Below are 22,920 nucleotides of genomic sequence, written 5' to 3' on the forward strand. Positions count from 1 at the left end.
AGGGCAATTACTCGTTCGTGGCTTGGAACTTTGGTCAAAGAACAGTCTTCGTTTCTTGAATCTGAAAAACAGTCCTTTTAATGTTTCACTTCTCAGCCGCCGCTCCCCCACCCCCACTTCCTTGCCTCAGACAAACCTGCCGGAGAGACTGTAAGGGATTATCCAGATCTTCATTTGTGGAGGTATGATTGTTTTTTTCAGCCAGTGTTGAAATTTAAGTAACTTGCCAGTTAACTAGGCGGAATAGCTGTCAACTACAGAATTTTTGTACCCTATTGAAAAAAGCTAAACACAGGGCATTTAGGGCATCCTGCCAAAGTCAATACAGGACAAAATCATTTAATATAGGACTTGTATATACAGGATGCCTGGCAACCTTAGTCACTGTTATTTTGGTTGTTAAATGAATCTGCCCTAAAAGGTCCCACACACGCCTAGGTCCTAGGAAGGGAGAGGACCTTAAAAAGGTAGATGGGAGCTTCCCTGGTGGCGCAGTGGTTGAGAGTCCGCCTGCCGATGCAGGGGACACGGGTTCATGCCCCGGTGCGGGAAGATCCCACATGCCGCGGAGCGGCTAGGCCCGTGAGCCATGGCCGCTGAGCCTACGCGTCCGGAGCCTGTGCTCCGCAACGGGAGAGACCACAACAGTGAGAGGCCCGCGTACCGAAAAAAAAAAAAAAAAAAAGGTAGATGGGAACCATGGTTCTCCTAACGGCTGCCCAGCCTAGAACCCAAGCGGAATGCCTGGCGTGGGCCTCTAGGAGATGACACAACAGAAACCATTTTCCCCACACCCGCACAGCTCAGGCTCCAGGTGACCCAGGGAATAAAGGCGGCCGACAGCTGATGGGGCAGTCGGTTAACTGGGGCCCCACCTAGGTCTAGAGGCCGAGATCTGAGTAGAGCAAGGTGGCATCAGCGCCCTCACAGCCCGCCCTCAGTCGGCTCAAAGGTTGAAGCACAGGGGCGGAGGCGCCCGCCGCTAACACAGCGGTGCGGCGCCCGCAAACGACGTCACGGGCAAGAGCCCGCCCTTATTTCCGCCCCCTCAGGTCACGTGAGGCCGCGCCGCGGGGACCACCGAGATGGGCCGCTTCCGGACGGCCTAGAGGGGCATTCGACGCCCGTGCTCGGTTCCGTATCGGCTTTCGGATACTCACCTCTTGGGGTTCTGAGGGGAACAGGCTTGGTTCAGGCGAGTTCTTCCTGCTAGTCTCGTCCGGCGCCAGCTTCCTCGCTTTCCTTAGCGATTCGTCAGCACCCCGCCCCTGAACTCGCCTCTCTGACCCGGTGCTCGGGTGTCTGGGCCTCGCCGAAGCCGCCGAGGTGGCTACGGGGCCTCCTAGAGCCCTGGTCCAGTCCCTTGCCCACCGAGGCGTGATCCTCTTTTTTGTCTTAAAGAAGTTGGCCCAACTGCTTCCCGTGCCCGGTACCGAAGTTTCTGATATTTGGGGTCTCCTGCTTCCTTGGGTGGAGAACCCGTTGGAGTCTCCTGTCATCATCACCCACTGGAACACTTAAGTATTTTAGCTCAATCCAGATCCAGCTACCCCTGTCTCCCTTCTCCAAAGGCACCCTTTTTGGGGTCAATGTCATGGTCCCTGTAAGCGCTTTTTTAGGTTTTTGTTTGTTCAGACCCAGCACTGTAGGGACGGGATTTGTCTTGGATCACTAGGTCCGCTCAATGTGAATGGGCCCCAGAACGCTCTTGGGCAGAGCAGGCAGGTGGTGGATTGTCCCGAGGACCAGGCAGTGCAATTTATGAGGGTTTGGGGCGATCAGCCAGAGCAGGGCTGATAGAGCCTCCTGCCAGTGCTCGAAAGGAAAAGACAGAAGACTGTAGGCGGCTGTGGGTGACGTAGCACAGGGACTCTTGCACTCATGGCTCTTCTTCTTTTAGCTTTTAAGGTTCTTGCTCTTCCAAACCCAGAAGACAGTGCACGGAGCCAGGGAACATCAGCCATGCTCCAAACCACTTGGCCTCAGGTGAGCTGAGCTTTTTTTCAGTCTTTTAAAAATCACATTAGCTATCAGGTAATCAGGAAAGGACCAAGAAGGCCTAACTTGGCCAGGCTATGGTTTCCCTCTTGAGTCCATCCCAAGGGCTATGGTTGTAAATACGTGGTGGAGAAAATAAGAGTCTCGTGTGTACAGAGTGATGAGTTTGGATGAATAGATTTAAGTGGAAAAAGGGGGACCCAAGCCAAGAAATTTCCCCTGAATGTGGAAATCCAGATCATGTTCTACAAATAAAAGTTGCCAGCACAGATACAGGAAACAGCCTTGCCAAAGGGGAAATGAGTTGGGGGTGGGGGATAAATTAGGAATGTGGGATTTAAAAAAAAAATGTTGCCTACCGAGATCAGATAAATTCTTTTTTTTAAAAAAATTAATAAATAAATAATTTATTTTTGGCTGCGTTGGGTCATCCTTGCTGTGTGCGGGCTTTCTTTAGGCGCGTCGAGTGGGGGCTACTCTTCGTTGTGGTGCGCGGGCTTCTCATTGCGGTGGCTTCTCTTGTTGCGAAGGGTGGGCTCTAAGTGCGCGGCCTTTAGTAGTTGTGGCACGTGGTCTCAGTAGTTGTGGCTCACAGGCTCTAGAGCGTAGGCTCAGTAGTTGTGGCGCACGGGCTCAGCTGCTCCGCGACATGTGGGATCTTCCCGGATCAGGGCTCGAACCCGTGTCCCCTGCATTGGCAGGCAGATTCTTAACCACTGTGCCACCAGGGAAGCCCCAGAGAAATTCTTTATTGAAGAGATTGCTCCACAAGTAGTAGATGTATCCCAGAGAGACCAGCATTGTTTTTTCCATATGTGCTTTCTAAATGCTAGGTGCATAGTACTGAATAATGCAGACAGGTTCCCTTTTCTCATGGAGGGTACTTTTACCAAAAACAAATAAGTTACTATAATTACCTGTTGCTAAAGTTCAGTGCTTTGTAAAAGTGTGGTCCATAGGTGGGCAGCATCAGGATCACCTGGGTGCTCATTAGAATTGCAAATTGTTAGTCCCACTCTAGACTTGGAGTCAGATTGGTGAGGAGGGTAGGGTAAATGGGGTCAGGAATCTGTTGTAACAAGCTCTCCAGGTGATTCTTATGCACCTTCTCAAATTTGAGAAGCCCCAAAGAAGCTACCTTTGAAGGTAGTGGTCGGGGAAGCCCTCATGGAAGTGGTCACATGACGTTGAGACCTCAAGGTAGAAATAGTCTTGGAAACTACTGGAGAAAGAAGTAAAGAAGAACTTTCCAGAGAGGACAGCAGATGCATCGGCCCTGGGCTGGGAGAGAAAGCTCGTGTACTCTGGAGACAGGGAGAGGTCAGAGGAAGTAGTTGATTGTGAGGTGGGACAGCTGGGCACATGGCTTGGAGGTCACTGTGAAGATTTTGGGTTCTATTCTGGGTCCAGTAGGAAGACACTAACGGATTTTAAGCAGGGGAGTTGAAAGGGATGGATTTATATATTAAAAAGGTTTTCAGCCTGTAGTGTACATTGGTTGCAGAAGAGTGTGAGTCAGGATGATATTGCAGTCCAGGTAAGAGATTAAGTATTGCTCTCCCTGCCCCTTTCCCTTTCTTTTTTAGTAGACTTTATTTTTTTAGAGACGTTTTAGGTTCATAGCAAAATTGAGCAAAAAGCACAGAGTCCCCATATGCTTCCTGGCTCCACACATGCAGAGCCTCCATCATTATCAGAGTGGTACATTAGTTACAATTGATGATCCTACACTGACACATCATAGTCACATAAAGTCCGTAGCTTTCATTAGCGTTCACTCTTTTTTAGTAGATTTAGTTTATTTATTTAATTTATTCTTTGGCTGCGTTGGGTCTTCATTGCTGCACGCGGGCTTTCTCTAGTTGTAGCGAGCGGGGGCTACTCTTTGTTGCGGTGCGAGGCCTTCTCATTGCAGTGGCTTCTCTTGTTTTGGAGCACAGGCTGTAGGAGCACAAGCTTCAGTAGTTGTGGCACACGGCCTTCAGTAGTTGTGGCTCGTGGGCTCTAGAGCGCAGGCTCAGTGGTTGTGGCACACGGGCTTAGTTGCTCCACGGCATGCGAGATCTTCCTGGCCAGGGCTCGAACCCATGTCCCCTACATTGGCAGGTGGATTCTTAACCACTGTGCTACCTGGGAAGCCCAGGGTTCACTCTTGGTGTTGTACATTCTATGGGTTACAAATGTGTAATGGTATGTATCTATTATTGTAGTATCATACAGAGTCTCTTCAAAGGCCCTAAAAATTCTCTGTGTTCTGCCCTCCCTTGCTGGCAACTGTTGATCTTTTTGCCTTTTCCAGGATGTTGTGTAGTTGGTATCATACCTTTTCATTTTGGTTTTATTCATTTAGCAGTATTCATTTAAGGTCTTGTGTGACTTTTCATGGCTTGATAGCTTATTTCGTTTTAGTGCTGAGTAATATTCCATTGACTGATTGTACCACAGTTTATTTCTCCATTCACCTACTGAAGGACATCTTGGTTGCTTCCAAGTTTTGGCAATTATGAATAAAGCTGCTCTAAACATCCTTGTGCAGGTTTTTGTGTGGACGTAAGTTTTCAACTCATTGGGAAGATACCGAGGAGCATGATTGCTGGATCATATGGTAAGAGTATGTTTAGTTTTGTAAGAAGCTGTTAAATGTCTTCCAGAGTGGTCACACCAGTTTGTATTCCTGCCAGCAATGAATGAGTGTTTGTGTTGCTCCACATCGTTGCCAGCATTTGGTATTGTCAGTGTTTTGGATTTTGGCCATTCTAATAGATGTGTAGTGGTATCTCATTGATTTAATTTGCATTTGCCTGAAGATATATGTTGTAGAGCAGGGGTCCCCAACCCCGAGGCCAAGGACCGGTACTGGACTGGTCCTGTTAGGAACCAGGCTGCACAGCAGAAGGTAAGCGGTGATCAAGCGAAGCTTCATCGGCCGCTCCCCATCGCTCACATTACCGCCTGAACCACCCCCAACACCCCCGTCCAGTCCGTGGAAAAATTGTCTTCCACGAAACTGGTCCTTGGTTAGGGACCGCTGTTGTATTGCATCTTTTCATATACCTGTTTGCCATCTGTATAACTTCTTTGGTGAGGTATCTGTTCAGGTCTTTTGCCCATTTTTTGAATCGGGTTGTTCATTTTCTTATTGAGTTTTAAGAGTTTTCTATATACTTGGGATAATAGTCCTTTATTATGTCTTTTAAAATATTTTCTCACTATCTATGGCTTGGAGTCTCGTTTTCTTGAAGGATTGTCCTTTTAAGGTAGGGTTTAATTACCCCTCATCATTTCTTTCAAAAATGTATTTCCTTCAAAACCTTCTCAGCTAGTCTTTCACACTTAATTTTTTCAGATTACTCAAAATGATCCCCTACCCCTGTATGAATCTCATTGATTTTTTGGTGGGGGAGTGGATTGTTTTGAATTCCTAGGCAAAATTGGGGTAATTGACTTCTTTACAAGTTTGATTCTTCCCATTTAGAAACACTGTATGTTTCAATTTATTCAGTTCCTCTTTTATTTATTTTAATAAACATTTAGTTTTCTTGTCTTGGTTTTGCAGGTTTTTGTTAGGTCGGTTCTTAGCTATTTTCATATGAATGGCATCTTATTTTCTCTTTTTTTGTCTTCTAATTGTTTATGGTGGTATTTAGGAAAGGTAATCTTTTTTGTTCACTTATCCTATATCTAGCTAACTTAATGAATTATTTTGTCAGTTTTAAATGTTTTTTGTTTATTCTCCTGCATCTTGGATATTTTTTAGGCAGATAGCTATTTCATCTGCAAGCAAAGATGTTTATGTTTCTTTCCTATATTTATGCTTCTCCTCCAGTCTTTCACGGAAAGTAGAACCTCAGTGCCTGGTAAATTATAAACCATGAACTTTAATGGATGTGCTCTGGCACTTCACTGTTAAGGTGGTATTTGCTGTTGTTTTCTGACCTTCTTCATAAGTATAAAAATTTTTATTGGTGATCAAACCATTTTTGAAATTAATTCTTTCAGCAAATTCATATTAATCATCTTGCATCTGCCAGGCAAATGTACTGTGTGCTAGTAAACCAATAATGAACAAAACAGAATCCTTGCCTCATAACTTACAACCTGGTGGGGGGAGATAGACAATAAAAGTATAATTTGTCAGATGATGAAAAATACTGTGGAGAAAATTAAAATAAGTTGAGGTACATAGGGGCCATCCATAGGAGGAAGAAGAATGTATCAACAACCTAACTGTCTTGAAAAAGTAAGTTCTCCTTTAATAATAGGCATTTTTTTGGACTCATGATACCTGGGGTTATTTGACAGCAGATGGGAAGAACAATTTGGGGAGGAAGATGGTACTGGGTGGAGAAAGTTGTGAGAACAGCTCTGAAGATGTGAGGGAGTGAGGTTTGACTTGCTGCACGCAGAGGTGAACTTTGGTTTACCTGTGAGCCTGTGGTCGCTGTCATCAGAAGCCCTTTAATGCCTTGTTGTTGAAGCAGTGATTACTCACAGGACATCATGGTTCTGTCTGATGTTTGGATTTGGGGCTCAAGCTATTTGGGGGGCCCTTTGAGCCTCGTCATTGCCCAGCTTAAGGGTCAACTCTCCCTTTGAGAAGTTTCTAAATTTGTTCTTCTCTCAACGTTTCCTTTTGAACTGAGTTCCTTAGTTCTTGTTTGCAAAGGACCCCCTAAGAAAGACCTGAGTGTAGTGCCAGTAGAGTGGCTGGGAGCAGTTTAAGTTGCCAGCATTTATGCTTGGGGTATGTTTCTTCCCTGCTCCCCCCAGGAGCAGTTGTGAGAGCATTCCCTTCTCCCTGTCCCCTCTGCTGACTCCAGTGCACAGGCTTCCAGGAGAGACTGGGACACTCAAAGAGTAAGGGGCTTAGCTGAGCCCCTGTGGGTAGGTGTCTTCCTTTTCATTGGACTGCATAGGGTGGTGAGAATCTCCTAGGAGATGGAATGAAGGTGAGAAGGTGCAGAAGGCAGGAAACCCCTCCAGGCTGAGCCCAGTCTCTGTGGTCTGCACTGTGCTGTCCATAGAAGCAGAGAAGGTAGCCAGTGGACACCGTTAGAAACTGCTCCTACATCTCATGGAAGATGCAGAGGCTCTGGCTCCTAGGATGGTGTGTGTGGTTTTGAAATAGCTAGCTGATCGCTCAGTGTAGATTGGGGGAGGGGCCCCACGTGGCCTGGAGGGAGCACAGTAAAGATGGCTTGATAGGTAATTTTGGAAGTTGGGTTTGAAAAGATGTTCTCCAAAGATGGGGCAACACCAGGTTATGATGAGGTTCAGGGGTTAGCTATGTGTTCGGAGAAGTTCGTGAGGCCCGTGTCGGAGGCAGCATGCTATGTGGGAAGAGCCCAGGTTTGCTGTTTGACAGGTTTGGGTTGAAGTCCCAGCTGTGTCACTTCCTGGCTGTGTGATCTTGGGCAAAGTAATGAATTTTTCTGAATCTTAGTTTCATCCATTGAAAAACGGGAGTAACAACTCTGACTTCATATATATGTTGTAAAGAGTAAATGAAAGACAAGATTTTTTTGATGTGGACCATTTTTAAAGTCTTTATTGAATTTGTTACAATATTGCTTCTGTTTTATGTTTTTGGTTTTTTGGCCACGAGGCTTGTTGGATTTTAGCTCCCTGACCAGGGATTGAACCCGCACTCACTGCATTGGAAGGTGAAGTCTTAACCACTAGACCTCCAGGGAAGTCCCAAAGATAAGATTTAAAAGTACCCACCAAATGGGGCTTCCTGGTGGTGCAGTGATTAAGAATCCGCCTGCCAGTGCAGGGGACACAGGTTCGAGCCCTGGTCCGGGAAGATCCCACATGCCTCAGAGTACCTAAGCCCATGCGCCACAACTCCTGAGCCCACGTGCCACAACTACTGAAGCCCATGTGCTTAGAGCCTGTGCTCCACAACAAGAGAAGCCACTTTCCAGCATTTATTGTTTCTAGAGTTTTTGATAATGGCCGTTCTGACCAGTGTGAGGTGATACCTCACTGGAGTTTTGATTTGCATTTCTCTAGTAATTAGTGATGTTGAGCATCTTTTCATGTGTCTCTAGGCCATCTGTATGTGTTCTTTGGTGAAATATCTACTTAGGTCTTCTGCCCATTTTTTAATTGAATTGTTTGTATTTTTGATATTGAGCTCCATGAGCTGTTTGTATATTTTGGAGATTAATCCTTTGTCCATTGTTTCATTTGCAAATACTTTCTCCCATTTGGAGGGTTGTCTTTTCATCTTGTTTATGGGTTCCTTTGCTGTGCAAAACTTTTTTTTTTTTTTTTTTTTTTTGCGGTACATGGGCCTCTCACTGTTGTGGCCTCTCCCATTGCGGAGCACAGGGTCCGGACGCGCAGGCTCAGCGGCCATGGCTCACGGGCCCAGCCGCTCCATGGCATGTGGGATCTTCCCGGACCGGGACACGAACCCGTGTCCCCTGCATTGGCAGGTGGACTCTCAACCACTGCGCCACCAGGGAAGCCCTGTGCCAAACCTTTTAAGTTTAATTAGGTCCCATTTTGTTTATTTTTGTTTTTCTTTCCATTACTCTAGGAGGTGGGTCAAAAAAGATCTTGCTGTGGTTTATGTCAGAGTGTTTTTCCTATGTTTTCCTCTAAGAGTTTTATAGTGTCCGGTCTTGCATTTAGGTCTTTAATCCATTTGGAGTTTATTGTTGTGTATGGTGTTAGGGAGTGTCCTAATTTCATTCTTTTACATGTAGCTGTCCAGTTTTCCCAGCACCACTTATTGAAGAGGCTGTCTTTTCTCCATTGTATGTTCTTGCCTCCTTTGTCATAAATTAAGTGACCATATGTGCGTGGGCTTAACTCTGGGCTTTCTATCCTGTGGGTCTTTTTCTTCTCTTGTGTTTCCCGCCTAGAGAAGTTTCTTTAGCATTTGTTGTAAAGCTGGTTTGGTGGTACTGAATTCTCTTAGCTTTTGCTTGTCTGAAAAGCTTTTGATTTCTCTGTCGAATCTGAATGAGTTCCTTGCTGAGTAGAGTAATCTTGGTTGTAGATTTTTCTCTTTCATCACTTTAAGTTTATCATGCCACTCTCTTCTGGTCTGCAGAGTTTCTGCTGAAAAATCAGTTGATAACCTTATGGGGATTCCCTTGTATGTTATTTGTTGCTTTTCCCTTGCTGCTTTTAATTTTTTTTCTTTGAATTTAATTTTTGTTAGTTTGATTAATATGTGTCTTGGTGTATTTTTCCTAGGGTTTATCCTGTATGGGACTCTCTGCTTCCTGGACTTGGGTGACTATTTCCTTTCCCATGTTAGGGAAGTTTTTGACTATAATCTCTTCAAATATTTTCTCAGACCCTTTCTTTTTCTCTTCTTCTTCTGGGACCCCTATAATTCGAATGTTGGTGTGTTTAGTGTTGTCCTAGAGGTCTCTGAGATTGTCTTCAATTCTTTTCATTCTTTTTTCTTTATTGTGCTCCTTGGCAGTTTATTTCCACCATTTTGTCTTCCAGCTCACTTATTCATTCTTCTGCCTCAGTTTTTCTGTTATTGATTCCTTTTAGTGTATTTTTAATTTCAGTTATTGTGTTGTTCACCTCTGTTTGTTTATTCTTTAGTTGTTCTAGATCTTTGTTAAACAGTTCTTGTATTTTCTCAGTCGTTGCCTCCATTCTATTTCCGAGATTCTGGATCATCTTTACTGTCATTACTCTGAATTCTTTTTCAGGTAGATTGCCTATTTCCTCTTCATTTATTTGGTCTTGTAGGTTTTTACCTTGTTCCTTCATGTGTGACATATTTTTCTGCCATCTCCTTTTTTTTTTTTCCTTTTTTTTTTTTCCTTTTTTTTGTGAGTGGAATTGTGTTCCTGTCTCACTGGTTGTTTGGCCTGAGGCTTCCAACACTGGAGTTTGTAGGCTGTTAGGTAGAGCTGGGTCTTGGTGCCAAGATGAGGACCTCTGGGAGACCTCACTGCGATGACTATTTCCTGGGGCCTGAGGTTCTCTGTTAGCTCAGTGGTTCAGACTCGGAGCTCCCACTGCAGGAGCTTCAGCCCGACCCCCAGCTCATGAAGCAAGACCCCGCAAGCCGTGCAGGGTGGTGCAAAAAAAAAAAAAGAAAAAAGAAAAAGGAGAACAGTAACAAAGTAAAAAATAAAATTAAACTAGGAAGCTAACAGATATGTTAGAAAAAATATAAAAATAAAAATATAGATGAAACAACAACCAGAAGGTAAAACAGAACCATAATAGTAAAAACAAGGAGTAGGAAAAAAAAAAGATGGAAAAGGCCTTGGCTCTGGAAGGCATGGCCTAAGCAGGGGCGAGGTTTGGGTGGTGGGCATGGCCTATGCTTAGGACCCACAGGACTGGAAAAGGCCCTGACGGGGGTGGGGGGTGGGGCTTAGGCTCAACAGAACAGAAGGGGCCCAGGCGTACCCCCCACCTCTGGTTTCAGAGGGTGGGTAACCCCGCTTGGGAGCTCAGCAGGTATCCTGGGCCCGAGTGGGCAGGGCAAACGCCCTTGCTCCTCTCCTGCTCCTCCAGTCCCAGAGGGCCCCTCCCGCCTGCCTCTCCTGTTCTCCCCGGTCTCCCTTCCCGGGACCGATGCGGCCTGGAGTGGGCTTTGGAGGGCTGGGGAATCAGCCTGGGAACTTAGCAGTCTCCGTGGGCCCGAGTGGGTGGTGCAAACGCCCTCCGCCCGTCTCTTGCTCCTCTGGTCCTGGAGATTGGGCAGGGGAAACACTGGGTATGCTCCCCATGATCCGAGCCCCTGAGGGTCCCACTAGTTATGGGACCCCCTCCCGCCCCTCAGCCACCCTTCAGGGCCGCCGGTCCTATCTAGCCTCCACCTCTCCTCCCTGCTCAGTAGCCCCATGTCCTACCGGTTCACTTGGGGCTTATTCCCATCTCTTTGGGCATCAGGGTCCCCCACCAGCATCTGGCAGGCGCCCTAGTTGTGGGGAGAGGCAAACTCTGCATCTTCCCACACCACCATCTTCCTGATGCTTCCTAATTTTTATTTTATTATGGAGTATAGTTGATTAACGATGTTGTGTTAGTTTCAGGTGTACAGCAAGTGATTCTGTTATACATATACAAGTATCTTTTCCTTTTCAAATTCTTTTCCCATTTAGGTTATTACAGAATATTGAGCAGAGTTCCCTGTGCTATACATTGGGTCCTTGTTGGATATCTGTTTTAAATATAGCAGTGTATACATGTCAATCCCAAACTCCCAGTCCGTCCCTTCCCCCCACTGCCAGTCCCCTGGTAACCATAAGTTCATTCTCTAAGTCTGTGAGTCTGTTTCTGTTTTGTAAATAAGTTAATTTGTATCTTTTTTTTTTTTTTTAGATTCTGCATATAAGCAATATCATATGGTATTTGGCTTTCTCTGTCTAACTTACTTCACTTAGTATGATAATCTCCAGGTCCATCCATGTTGCTGCAAATGGCACTATTTCATTCTTTTTAATGGCTGAGTAATATTCCATTGTATATATGTACCACATCTTTTTTATTCATTCTTCTCTCAATGGACATTTAGGTTGCTTCCATGTCTTGGCTATTGTAAACAGTGCTGCAGTGAACATTGGGGTGCATGTGTCCTTTCGAACCATGTTTTTCTCCAGATATATGCGCAGGAGTGGGATTGCTGGATCATATGGTAGCTCTATTTTTAGTTTTTTAAGGAACCTCCATACTGTTCTCCATAGTGGCTGTTACAAATTTACATTCCCACCAGCAGTGCAGTGGGTTTCTTTCTGTCCACACCCTCTTCAGCCTTTATTGTTAGTAGATTTTTTGTTAATGGCCATTCTGATTGGTGTGAGGTGAATCTCATTGTAGTATTGATTTGCGTTTCTCTAATAATCAGAGGTCCTGAGCATCTTTTCATGTGCCTCTTGGCCATCTGTATGTCTTCTTTGGAGAAATGTCTATTTAGGTCTTTTGCCCATTTTTGGATTGGGTTGTTTTTTTTTAACATTGAGTTTCATGAGCTTTTTTGTAAATTCTGGAGATTAATCCCTTGTTGGTCACATCGTTTGCAAATATTTTCTCCCATTCTGTGGGTTGTCTTTTTGTTTTGTTTATGGTTTCCTTTGCTGTGCAAAAGCTTTTGAGTTTAGTTAGGTCTCATTTGTTTATTTTTGTTTTTATTTCCATTACTTCAGGAGACGATCAGAAAAGATCTTGCTGTGATTTATGTCAGAGAATGTTCTGCCTATGTTTTCCTCTGAGAGTTTTATAGTATCTGGTCTTACATTTAGGTCTTTAATCCATTTTGAGTTTATTTTAGTGTATGGTGTTAAAGAATGTTCTAACTTCACTTTTTACATGTAGCTGCACTGGGACTATTCCTAAGGAGTGGCTCCTCTGCGCATAGTGGAAGCTGTTGGGGAAGACCAGGAGAAGCTGGGGCAGGGAGTACATGCGGCCATGCATATGTACTTCGGCTGAGGGAAGACAGAGAGAGTGGTTGGTGTACAGAAAATTAGGTGACAGGTTAAGAGTACATGAGGGCAGCAGGTGCTAGAGGGACAGATCCATGGAGAAATGAACATAGGGGTTGATGCAGTTACCAGGCAGGAGAGCCCCAGATGCCAAGTTATGAGGTTAGGATGACAGTTTGGAGCCCCAGAACTGAGTAGGTGGGAGAGCATTGGTGTTCTGAGTTTGGAGATGGGAACACTGGCCTCTGACTGGCCTCTGGCTGGGGTGCTGAATGCTCTTGTCCATAGAGCAAACCTTCCATGGGGCTCAGAGTCACAGTCCCTGGCAGGTCCATCTCTTCCCTGCAGCTCAGACTGCCCCCTTCTGGCCCTCGCTCAAGGCTTCAGCAGGAACCTGTTGTTTCAGGAGCCAGTGACTTTTGAAGATGTGGCCGTGTACTTTACCCAGAACCAGTGGGCCAGCCTGGAGCCTGTGCAGCAGGCCCTGTACAGGGAGGTGATGCTGGAGAATTATGCAAATGTGGCTTCCCTGGGTAAGGTCTCTCTCATTGGCCCTCTGTGATAGTTTCTTCTCAGATGTCTTGGGGATTCTAGTAGTCCTTAGGTTTGATGGCTCCAGAGGGGAGTTCTGCACTTATCAGCCTTTGGAGATGCTGAGTGGGGAAATCCCAGGTTCCCTTTGGCTTTGAAATTGGACTTCATTATTTCCCAGGGAAGAGCGTGGTTCTGGACCCTGAGGGAGAGGATTCTCCCGGGTACCCCCGGGAGACCTCTGTTCCTCCATCCTTCCAGTGTTGTGGGATGTGGGCCCTCTCCTGTGTGGAGGAGCCTCCCAGGATATCAGTACATACATCCTTCCTGGAGGGATTTCCTTTCTTCTGAGTCAGGGTGAGCTTGCACTTTCTCCCTGAGGAGAATCACTGTCTCCCTGGCCATACCTTGGAGCACAGTTTGGACCCCTTCCTCAGAACCCCTGGTGGCCCATTGGTCCCCTGGGCAGTCCACTTCTCCCCTCCCCAACTAGCCCACGATGGGATGGGCAGAGAGATCTCAGGAACAGCTCTGGATGTCTCCCCTCAACTTGTCTCTCTCTCTTTCTTGCTGGAGAAGCACTTCCATTCCCTACACCTGTTCTGATCTCACAGCTGGAGAGAGGGGAAGCACCATGGGGCCCAGATCCCTGGGAAGCAGAGATTTTGAGAGGCATCTGTCCAGGTGAGTAAGAGGACCTAGTGCTTTCTGGTTTGCCTTCCTGGTTTACTAGAAATATTTCTCCTGCAGCAGAGAGCAAAGCTCCCTGTAGTTTTTATAAGGTAGTACTCAGTACACTCTCTGACCTCTGTTGAGCTCCCGCGCTGAGCCCGGAAGGACCAGTCGCTAGGAGTGCATAGCTGCACGCTGTCCACATCCACATGGCTATCCTCCCATGGAAAAGCTGTGACCCACTACCTCTGAAACCACCTCTTTTCTCACTTTACCAGGGAAAATATTGAATTTTATGCCAATTTTCATGGCAAAGAAGTAGGGTTTCAGCCATACTTTTAAGGAAAATATTATTCTGTGGGTCAAACTGATTTATCTGTGCCATAGCTATGATTTTATTTGCCTCTTTAGTGTTTAAATCATGTTTAGTATTTAAAAATTCCTGATGTCATAATCGTGAGATTTACGATGTATTTGTTTTCTATAGGGCTATAGAGGAAAGGGCAAGAATATTCCCCCAATACCACACCCAGTACACCCACCCACCCTAAAATTTCCCAGATACTGCTTACCAGTCCCGGGAGCTTTTGTTTACTTGGGTTTTCTTTCTTTTAGGAAGAAAGTTTCCAAGCCTCATTTCTCACACATACTGCAACGTTGTAAATAGTGGTTCCTTTAGCAGTAATACCACAGTAGCCTACAGCTCTTCGATCAACTTGTGTTCTGGCTGACTTTCTGAAAGAACTAATGTTTTATCCCAGAATATTATGTGGATTTTTTTTTTTTTGGCCGTGCTGCGTGGCTTGTGGGATCTTAGTTCCCCGACCAGGGATTGAACCTTGGCCCTCAGCAGTGAGAACACAGAGTCCTAACCACTGGAACACCTATGTGGAATATTTAGAAGTAGAATTATCAGGGCTTCCCTGGTGGTGCAGTGGTTGAGAGTCTGCCTGCCGATGCAGGGGACATGGGTTCATGCCCCGGTCCGGGAAGATCCCACATGCTGTGGAGCGGCTGGGCCCGTGAGCCCTGGCCGCTGAGCCTGTGCGTCCGGAGCCTGTGCTCTGCAATGGGAGAGGCCACAACAGTAAGAGGCCCACGTACTGCAAAAAAAAAAAAAAAAAAAAAAGTAGAATTATCAGGCCATTATTTAGAATTCAGAATATGGGTGGTTTCCTGGCTTCCAGGTGGGGCATTGGGATCCATTGTCTCTCTGTGTGTGTTACCACACTGCTCAGCCACTCATCTAACGGGTGTCTTTTCCCTTCTTCGAGATCTCCCTCTCTCTCTTTTAAAACCTGTTTCCATTTCTTACTGATTCCTCTCACCTCTCCCACTCTTTTTTCTTTTTTTCCCCTCCTGCCTCTTTTCCTTATCCCCATCCCCTTTTTTAACTGGCTGTGCCGCATTGCTTGCGGGACCTTAGTTCCCCAACCAGGGATTGAACCTGAGCCCCCTGCAGTGGAAGCATGGCGTCCTAACCACTGGACAGCCAGGGAAGTCCCCTTCCCATTCTCATTCTGCACATTTCACCTGCCCTGGTTCATTCCCCAGCCCTTCCTTATAAGAGGCACTTCCTGGACTGGTTCCAGTGTCATCACTTCTCCAGTTATATGTTATTGTTTTTCTTTTTCTCTCTCATCCTCCTTTATGGATACTTGTAGCCATCTTATTGGTAATTTTTAAAAAATCACTTCCTACGAGAGAAAATCAGGACCTGTTTCCCTTCCAGTTCAGTAACGAGGAACACTTGTGGTTTCTTTGGTCAGGTGGTGAGTCCTGGACTAAGACAGAAGAGCCAGTGGTAAAGCAGGAAGCCCCTGAAGAAACAGAGGTGCACAGCATGCCAGTGGGAGGGCTTTTCAGAAACGTGTCTCAGCACTTTGATTTTAAAAGCAAGGCACCCTGGCAGACTTTCAGTCTGAATCCCAATCTAATACTTCGAGGTGGAATGAAGTTCTACGAGTGTAAAGAATGTGGGAAGATCTTCAGATATAACTCAAAGCTCATTCGGCATCAGATGAGCCACACTGGGGAGAAGCCCTTCAAATGTAAGGAATGTGGCAAAGCTTTCAAGTCCAGCTATGACTGTATTGTACACGAGAAAAATCACATTGGCGCAGGACCCTATGAATGTAAGGAGTGTGGCAAAGGTCTGAGCTCCAACACAGCCTTGACCCAGCATCAGCGGATCCACACGGGCGAGAAGCCGTATGAGTGTAAGGAGTGCGGCAAGGCCTTCCGTCGGAGCGCAGCCTACCTTCAGCATCACAGGCTACACACTGGGGAGAAACTCTATAAATGTAAGGAATGTTGGAAAGCTTTTGGGTGTAGGTCACTCTTTATCGCCCACCAGAGAATTCACACCGGGGAGAAACCCTACCAGTGTAAGGAGTGTGGCAAGGCGTTCACCCAGAAGATTGCTTCCATTCAACATCAGAGAGTTCACACCGGAGAGAAGCCTTATGAGTGTCAGGCATGTGGGAAAGCCTTCAAGTGGTACGGCAGCTTTGTTCAGCATCAGAAATTGCACCCCATGGAGAAGAAGCCTGGCAAGGCTCTCAGGCCGTCCCTGCTGTGTCCCCAGGGCCCCTCTTCAGCCTTAGCTAACATGCCTTTCCAGGGCCTCTGCTCTGCTCCGGCTGTGGCCATGCCTTCACTGGCCTTGCCACATGCCGTCCTCATTCCTGCCTCCAGGCCCGTGTTAATGCTGCTGCCCGCCTCTGGAGTCCCTTCTTCTCCTGTCCAAATAGTACGAGTCTTCCAGGGTCTTCCTCCCACTGTGAAGCCTTCCCCAGTTATTCTGACCCCTTCTCTTCACCCCTCGTGAGCTCTGTCTTGGCACTTCTCTGGCTGTTACACACAGCAGATCTCCAACCTAACTTAAGCTTGATTTGTGGCTTTTACACCGTACATGTGTTACGGCTGTTTCGGCATAAGCGCCATTGTAATCGAGATATATTTAAAGACTGTGCTTGTATGATATTTTCTGTTTATTTCTGGGTAGAAAATGGAAATACTTGACCTTCATTTTGGTCCCTTTCAGACTTGAATAGTAACGGCCGTGTGTGCATTGTGGGGCTGCTGGTGGTCGAAGTGCTAATAGGACGCTTTGGTGAATTAGGGACGTTTGAGAGAGAGGACATCCCCGTATTAGGCCCCTGTGATTAGAGAGAAGCAGCCTGGGAGAAACAAACAGAGGAGGCATTTAAGACCTGTCAGAGTGGAGAATTGCAATGAGCTTCCAACCATGGCCTTTAGAAATGAATGCAGATTGTTCACTGGGTGAAGGTGTGTATTCATGCAGTTGAAGTTGGGTTGCTATTGACACAGATCATTGAGGATCTTGTACGTCTCTGCAAAAGATCATTTGAAATAACCAGTTTAAAAAAAAAGAAAACATACAGTGATAACAATCATTTATATGATGAATAGCAATCATGTCTTTAAACATGAAGTTGTTTTTTTTTAATCTTTAGTTTTGCTCTTGGTATCTAGATGTTTCCTTGTAACTTTGGTTTCCTAAGTAAACATACACCAAGGCATTCATCTTTGTTCCATCTGTTGCATAAATTTTTCTTGGTGTGCATTCTGATTTCCTGTTTGCAAGCACTGGTTTCTACATTGACTTTTCTCCAAATTGTAAACATGAACTTTGGCAAATTACTAAAGAAATAGGAGCAACCGATTTGGGGGAAATCTGAATATGCCTGCAGAATTGTATTTTAGGAATAAAGAGGGCTATGTAACGGGTCAGTGGTTAAACTTATGTGACAGGTTAGTGAAGTGGAATTTTGGATTGCTCTTGCTCTTGACCTTAGGTGAGAATCTTTTATAACTGTGCAAAGGACTGTGTGAAGTAATTCCTGGAAAAAGAACTTGAGTTATGCATTACAGGCACACCTTGTTTTATTGCGCTTCACTTTATCCATTTCGCAGATAACTTGTTTTTTTACAAATTGAAGGTTTGTGACAAAACTGCATTGTTGGATAATGGTTAAGAGTTTTTAGCAATAAAGTATTTTTTAATTAAGGTATGTTCTTTTTTTAGACAATGCTATTACATACTTCATAGACTATAGTGTAAACAACTTTTATATGCACTGGGAAACCAAAATATTCATGTGGCTTGCTTTCTTGCTATATTTGCTTTATGGTGGTGGTCTGGAACTGAACCAGAAGTATCTCTGAGGTCTGCCTGTATTAGCACTAATATAAAGTAAATCCTTAAATGTTGATGGAAGGGGCCATAACATTTTTTTAAAGTTGCTTTTGCTGTCTACATGTGTCTCCATTGCAGTTAACAGAAAAACCTTTACATTAGTGGTTCTTAAACTTTACCATGTGTCCGAATAAGCTGGTATAAAAAGAGTAATTTTCTGGCCAAACTCTCAGAGATTCTGATTTTGGATATCCATGGTGATGCCCAGACCTTTAGTGTGGACCACACTTTGAGAGAGGTACCTTGAGCAGCAAATGCCTGGGGGGTGTACCTTGATAAAGGGCTTGCCCTATTTCACAGTGATCTTCAGGAGAGAAACCTCTAAAAGTAGTTTAGGTGGTAAGAGTTTTAGAAGAAAAGAGAAAAGTAAGTGAAATTTGTTCTGTAGGGAAAAAAAGGGGCAAAGAGAACTGATGTAGCTTATGAAGAGTTCTTGAGGTCTCCACTGCCAGAAGGTTCGTGGGGTTGACATTGGTTACCTTTTGCTGTTTTTGTGGTTTATTTGCATGTTGAATGAAAGAATGAGGAAAATTTTTTTCTTATATAAAGTTAGTACACTTCAAACTAGCTCTTGGGTTAAAGAGAGCGCAAAGTGAAAGCTGCAGATGATTTAGAACTGAACAACAGTAAGAATAGATCATAGCAGGGTCTAGGGGATGTGGTGAAAGGTGGTACTTGGAGCAATGTTTACAGTCTTGGATGCATTCTTTAGAAAATGAGTTTGAAGGCTTGCAATTCAGAAGGTTGGGGTGGGCGGCGGGATGGTGGTGGGAAACAAAAAAAATTAACCAAAAACTAAAAACCAAGCAAACAGACCACCAGCCCCCTTCCCAATAAACTTAGAAATAAGATACACAGCAGAGTTTGGTGTTTGTTTATTTATTTATTTACTTACTTAATTTATTTTTGGCTGCATTGGGTCTTAGTTGTGGCATACAGGATCTTCATTGAGGCAGGCGGGATCTTTCGTTGGGGCACGGGCTTCTCTCTAGTTGTGGCATGTGGGTTTTCTCTTTTCCAGGTGCGGTGTGCAGGCTCCAGGGCGCGTGAGCTCTGTAGTTGTGGTGCGCAGGGTCCAGAGCGCGTGGGCTCTGTAGTTTGCAGCATGCAGGCTCTCTAGTTGAGGCGCACGAGCTCAATAGTTGTGGCGCACGGGCTTAGTTGCCCCACGGCATGTGGGATCTTAGTTCCCTGACCAGGGATTGAACCTGCATCCCCTGCATTGTAAGGCGGATTCTTTCCCACTGGACCACCAGGGAAGTCCCCAGGGTTTGGCAAAGATGGCAGTTGAACATGTTAGCATTTACACCCTCCTGAACCTCCACTAAGATAGTAAAGAGTTTAAAAATTAAAAAGCGTAAACTCAGAAGAACAATGAAAATAAGCTGATGACAACATTTTGGAAGCTCAAAATCAGGTGAAAGGGTTGTGACTTTTAGCAGAGCTGAGAAAGGTAAATCCTAAGCCACATTGCAGGAAGCTGAGCAGCACCCCCATGTGGCAGAATTCCCAGAAAGGCTTAGGAACTGAAGATTCAGAAACCTCTGGAAGAAGGGGATGCTGGTGGGGTGAAGAACAGGAAAATTGGCTAAAAGTCTTTAAGAAGAACTTAGATTCCTGGTCACTTCCCCACCTCTCTCTTCTCTGGAGCAGTGTAGCAGGAATTTTGAATGTTGGGGAACCACACTGAATGTTAGGTCCTTCTCTGTCACCCCCTCACCTACTCCTGGTTCTATCCAGAGCCTGCTAATAGACTTGTGCACCTTCTAGGCTGGAAATCAGAACTTTCTTTGGGAGATCTGATCAAGTCAAGTGAAGAGACCAGTGATTCCTCAGTAAAATAGCTCCACACAGAAGTGCCAACTGTGCACGCAGAACTTCTCACCAGCTTTTTGATGCTCCATTTTTAAATTAAAAAAAAAAAAGCCAAGGATGTGAAAAAGGCTGAAACGGGGGAAAAAAGCGCTATTGAAACAGACTACGCAGTAAGAAGAAAATTTAGCATCCTAAGGTTACAGAAGATGTTTGCAACTAACCCTGAGACAATAGATTGCTGAAAAAAAGGAAGATTCAGAGAACAAAAAAGAACTCTTGAAAACAAAGTTGATATCAGAAATGAGACACTCAGTGTCAGCATTGGAAAATAAAGTCAAGGGAATCACCCAGAAAGTATAACAAGAAGAGGTGAAAGTGGTAAAAAGAGGTCCAGGATAGGTGACCTAATAGTTAAGTAGGCAGTAAAGAGAGGAATAGAGACATGGGAGAGGAGGAAGTCATAAAAGAAATGTCAGTACTTCAAGGAGATTTCCCAGAACCGAAGTCTAGGGCTTTGTGCCTTCATCAGCCCGTATTAAGAGGAGGCCCCAAGTATTGGAGTAAGACTACCCTGTCGTCAGGCCTCAGGCGGCAGGAATGAAGTAAGAGCCTCGCTCACTAGGGGTCCAGACTCCACCACCATCCTGCAGTCTCAGCCTTCCCATTGTTAGCAGTCCTGAGACTGTCAGAACATTCTCAGCACGTACTATGTGTTTATCTCAGTCACCACAAGGAACCCGGAACTCAAGGGTAACCTCCACCTCTTGGAAATGTAATCATCTACATCTCTGCAATTCCCCTTTTTGTCTTCATGTGTTACCTTTCTCCAACTCCTGAAAACTTCACTCCACTCTCTGAAGCTGGCGGCCCATTGGTAGTGAAAGTCCCTTCGTGCTCAGCATCACTGAACATTGCCTTTTACCTTCTCGCTGTAATCAAAACCTCATCCCTTGAGGGTGCTGTTTCTACCCAGGCACCCTCTGAAATGGTGGTTATATTTCTTCCACATTCCTAATGTCACATAGCTTGGGTCCTCCTCTTTCTCTGTGCCAGGTTCAGGCCATTCTCCACCTCTCCCTTTTCGCCAAAACCTCCACCTTTGAATCTTATGTCATTAGGCTGGAACCTCTGGGTCACATGCCCTCGTTCCTTGAAGATGTTAGCTTGTGGCCTGCTGTCACTCTGTTCAACATTAATCTTTTTCTTTTTTTTTTTGGCCTTACCATGTGGTTTGTGGGATCTTAGTTTCCCCGACCAGGGATTGAACTCAGCCGCATAGCAGTGAAAGCACGGAGTCCTATCCACTGGACCACCAGGGAATTTCCCAAAATCCATTTTAACACGTTTAAGCAGAAAGGGATTTCCTGCCTACCACTAGGTAGCTTACAGAATTTCCAAAAAGGAAACAAGCTGGGATGCCACATAGATGCCAAGAAAAATGACCAGGGTCAGTACCAAGAGGCTCCAGTGGAAACCCAAGCAGCTGCTGGTGCCTGCTACTAGACTGCCACCCCACCCCACTGAAGAGAGGGGCTAGACCTCCAGGAGGTTTGCTACATATTCTGAGAAAAAGCAAGTACACCCACAACCATTTTGGTAGGATACTGACTGTATGGTGTCATGACCTTTATTTCCATCTTCTGAGAAGCTGTACCTGCTCAGTGGAAATTGGTTGTATGTGTACATCTAAGTAGCAAGGGCTTCTGGGAAATAGTTTTTGGATTCTACCTGGGAAAGTGAGATTTATAATGTGGAGAAGTCCTAAAATGGGGAAAGGATTTTCAAAATATTTTGGGCAGCTATAAAATAGCAGATAGTCATCACAGGCATAGAAAATGACCGAAATCTCTGAAGGATGCACTATATTCATGGGTAGAGAAGGTCAATATCAAGATTACAATTTTTGCCAAGTGAATTTATACGTTAAAAGCAGTTCCAGGCTTCCCTGGTGGCGCAGTGGTTGAGAGTCTGCCTGCCTATGCAGGGGACACGGATTCGTGCCTCGGTCCGGGAAGATCCCACATGCTGCGGAGCCGCTGGGCCCGTGAGCCATGGCCGCTGGGCCTGCACGTCCGGAGGCTGTGCTCCGCAACGGGAGAGGCCACGACAGTGAGAGGCCCACGTACCGCAAAAAAATAAAAAATAAGTTCCAGTCAAAATTACTAGGGGGTTTGTGTGTGTGTGTGTGCGTGCGTGCGCGCACACACATGCAACCTTACAAATTGATTCTAAAATTTATACAGAAGAGTAAAGGACAGTAGCTAAGACAATTTTGAAGAAGGTGGGAGATTTTGTGCTACCAGATATTAAATATATTGATCTTCAAAACAACAAAACAAAAACAAAGCAAAATCCTCCAGAACCTAAGATACACTGTAATATGATTTATATGAATTAAAGCAACAATATACTGTTTAGAAATGTACAGATTTTATGCAAAATTATACACATTTATACAAAATACAGAATTATAGAGAAATAAAGTGAAGTGTGATCAAGCATCAGTGGCACAGGCTGAGAAAATATACTTCTATTCCTCTCCCCTCCTTCCTCCTTTATTCTCCTCTTACTGCTTCTCTCATTCTGTCCCAGATTCCAGGAACTCAGTCCCAAATGCTGCCCCCCAGTGGTCCAGCACCCCCCACCTTTGCCCTATCTCTTTGCTGAAAACAATAGTAGATATTTTGTTTCTAAAATATCTTGAATTAATGATTCTCAAAGTACTTTACAAAATGTGTTCTCTTAACACCCGTATAAGTAGATGAGTACAAATATTTTATGGCTGTCCAGAAAGAAATTATGTGATTTGCTGTAACCTCAGTACATTGTTTTAAAAGCTAGATAATATAGAAAAGAATATATTGCTTAAAGAAAACATTTTGAAACTTTTATTACATGAAGCCCAATTATAAGGCTGGCTCATATATTTCTCATAAATGAATCAGTAATGAATGTTATTTCATTTCTACCAATCTACCTACTAGTTACAATAGATTTGTGGTGTTACAGGAAATTTCGGTTGGTCAGAATTTTCAATTTTCACCTTTGCCACCTACTCAAAGACACCTTGGATTTTACTAATGATAAAAATATATACTTTCCCCATGCTGTTTACCATGCAATATTAAAGCACAATGCACTGCAAGTTAGATTTTCTTTTTGTAAAATTTATTTTCGGCCGTGTTGGGTCTTTGTTGCTGTGCGCGTGTTTCTCTAGTTGCCACTCTTCATTGTGGTGCGCAGGCTTCTCATTGCGGTGGCTTG

General features: G+C 44.9%; 1 protein-coding gene across 8 annotated transcripts; it reads left to right on the forward strand.

Moving 5' to 3' along the window:
- Window positions 1–17,005, forward strand: ZNF621 (zinc finger protein 621). 8 transcript variants are annotated; one of them, XM_032648756.1, is made up of 5 exons: window positions 1–182; window positions 1,901–1,986; window positions 12,765–12,949; window positions 13,524–13,631; window positions 15,389–17,005. In XM_032648756.1, exons 1-5 carry the CDS (start codon window positions 81–83, stop codon window positions 16,447–16,449), a joined length of 1,542 nt encoding a protein of 513 aa, XP_032504647.1. In that variant the 5' UTR covers window positions 1–80; the 3' UTR covers window positions 16,450–17,005. The 8 variants fall into 8 exon arrangements, with proteins under 8 accessions (XP_032504647.1, XP_032504648.1, XP_032504654.1 ...); XM_032648757.1 differs by having other exon boundaries at window positions 5–182; window positions 13,527–13,631; XM_032648763.1 differs by lacking the exon at window positions 1–182 and adding an exon at window positions 4,535–4,603 and having other exon boundaries at window positions 1,061–1,986; window positions 12,823–12,949; window positions 13,527–13,631.
- The last annotated feature ends 5,915 nt before the right edge of the window (window positions 17,006–22,920 follow it).

This window comes from Phocoena sinus, chromosome 11, assembly GCF_008692025.1.
Source record: "Phocoena sinus isolate mPhoSin1 chromosome 11, mPhoSin1.pri, whole genome shotgun sequence".
Classification (NCBI taxonomy): Eukaryota; Metazoa; Chordata; class Mammalia; order Artiodactyla; family Phocoenidae; genus Phocoena; species Phocoena sinus.

Excerpts from the sequence above, each read along its gene's own strand:
- ZNF621 (XM_032648756.1), top strand. The coding sequence starts at position 81 with ATGTTTCACTTCTCAGCCGCCGCTCCCCCACCCCCACTTCCTTGCCTC. Across the intron at positions 1,987-12,764 it reads TCCAAACCACTTGGCCTCAG|CTCAGACTGCCCCCTTCTGG; the intron begins GTGAGCTGAGCT and ends TCTTCCCTGCAG. Across the intron at positions 13,632-15,388 it reads TTTGAGAGGCATCTGTCCAG|GTGGTGAGTCCTGGACTAAG; the intron begins GTGAGTAAGAGG and ends TTCTTTGGTCAG.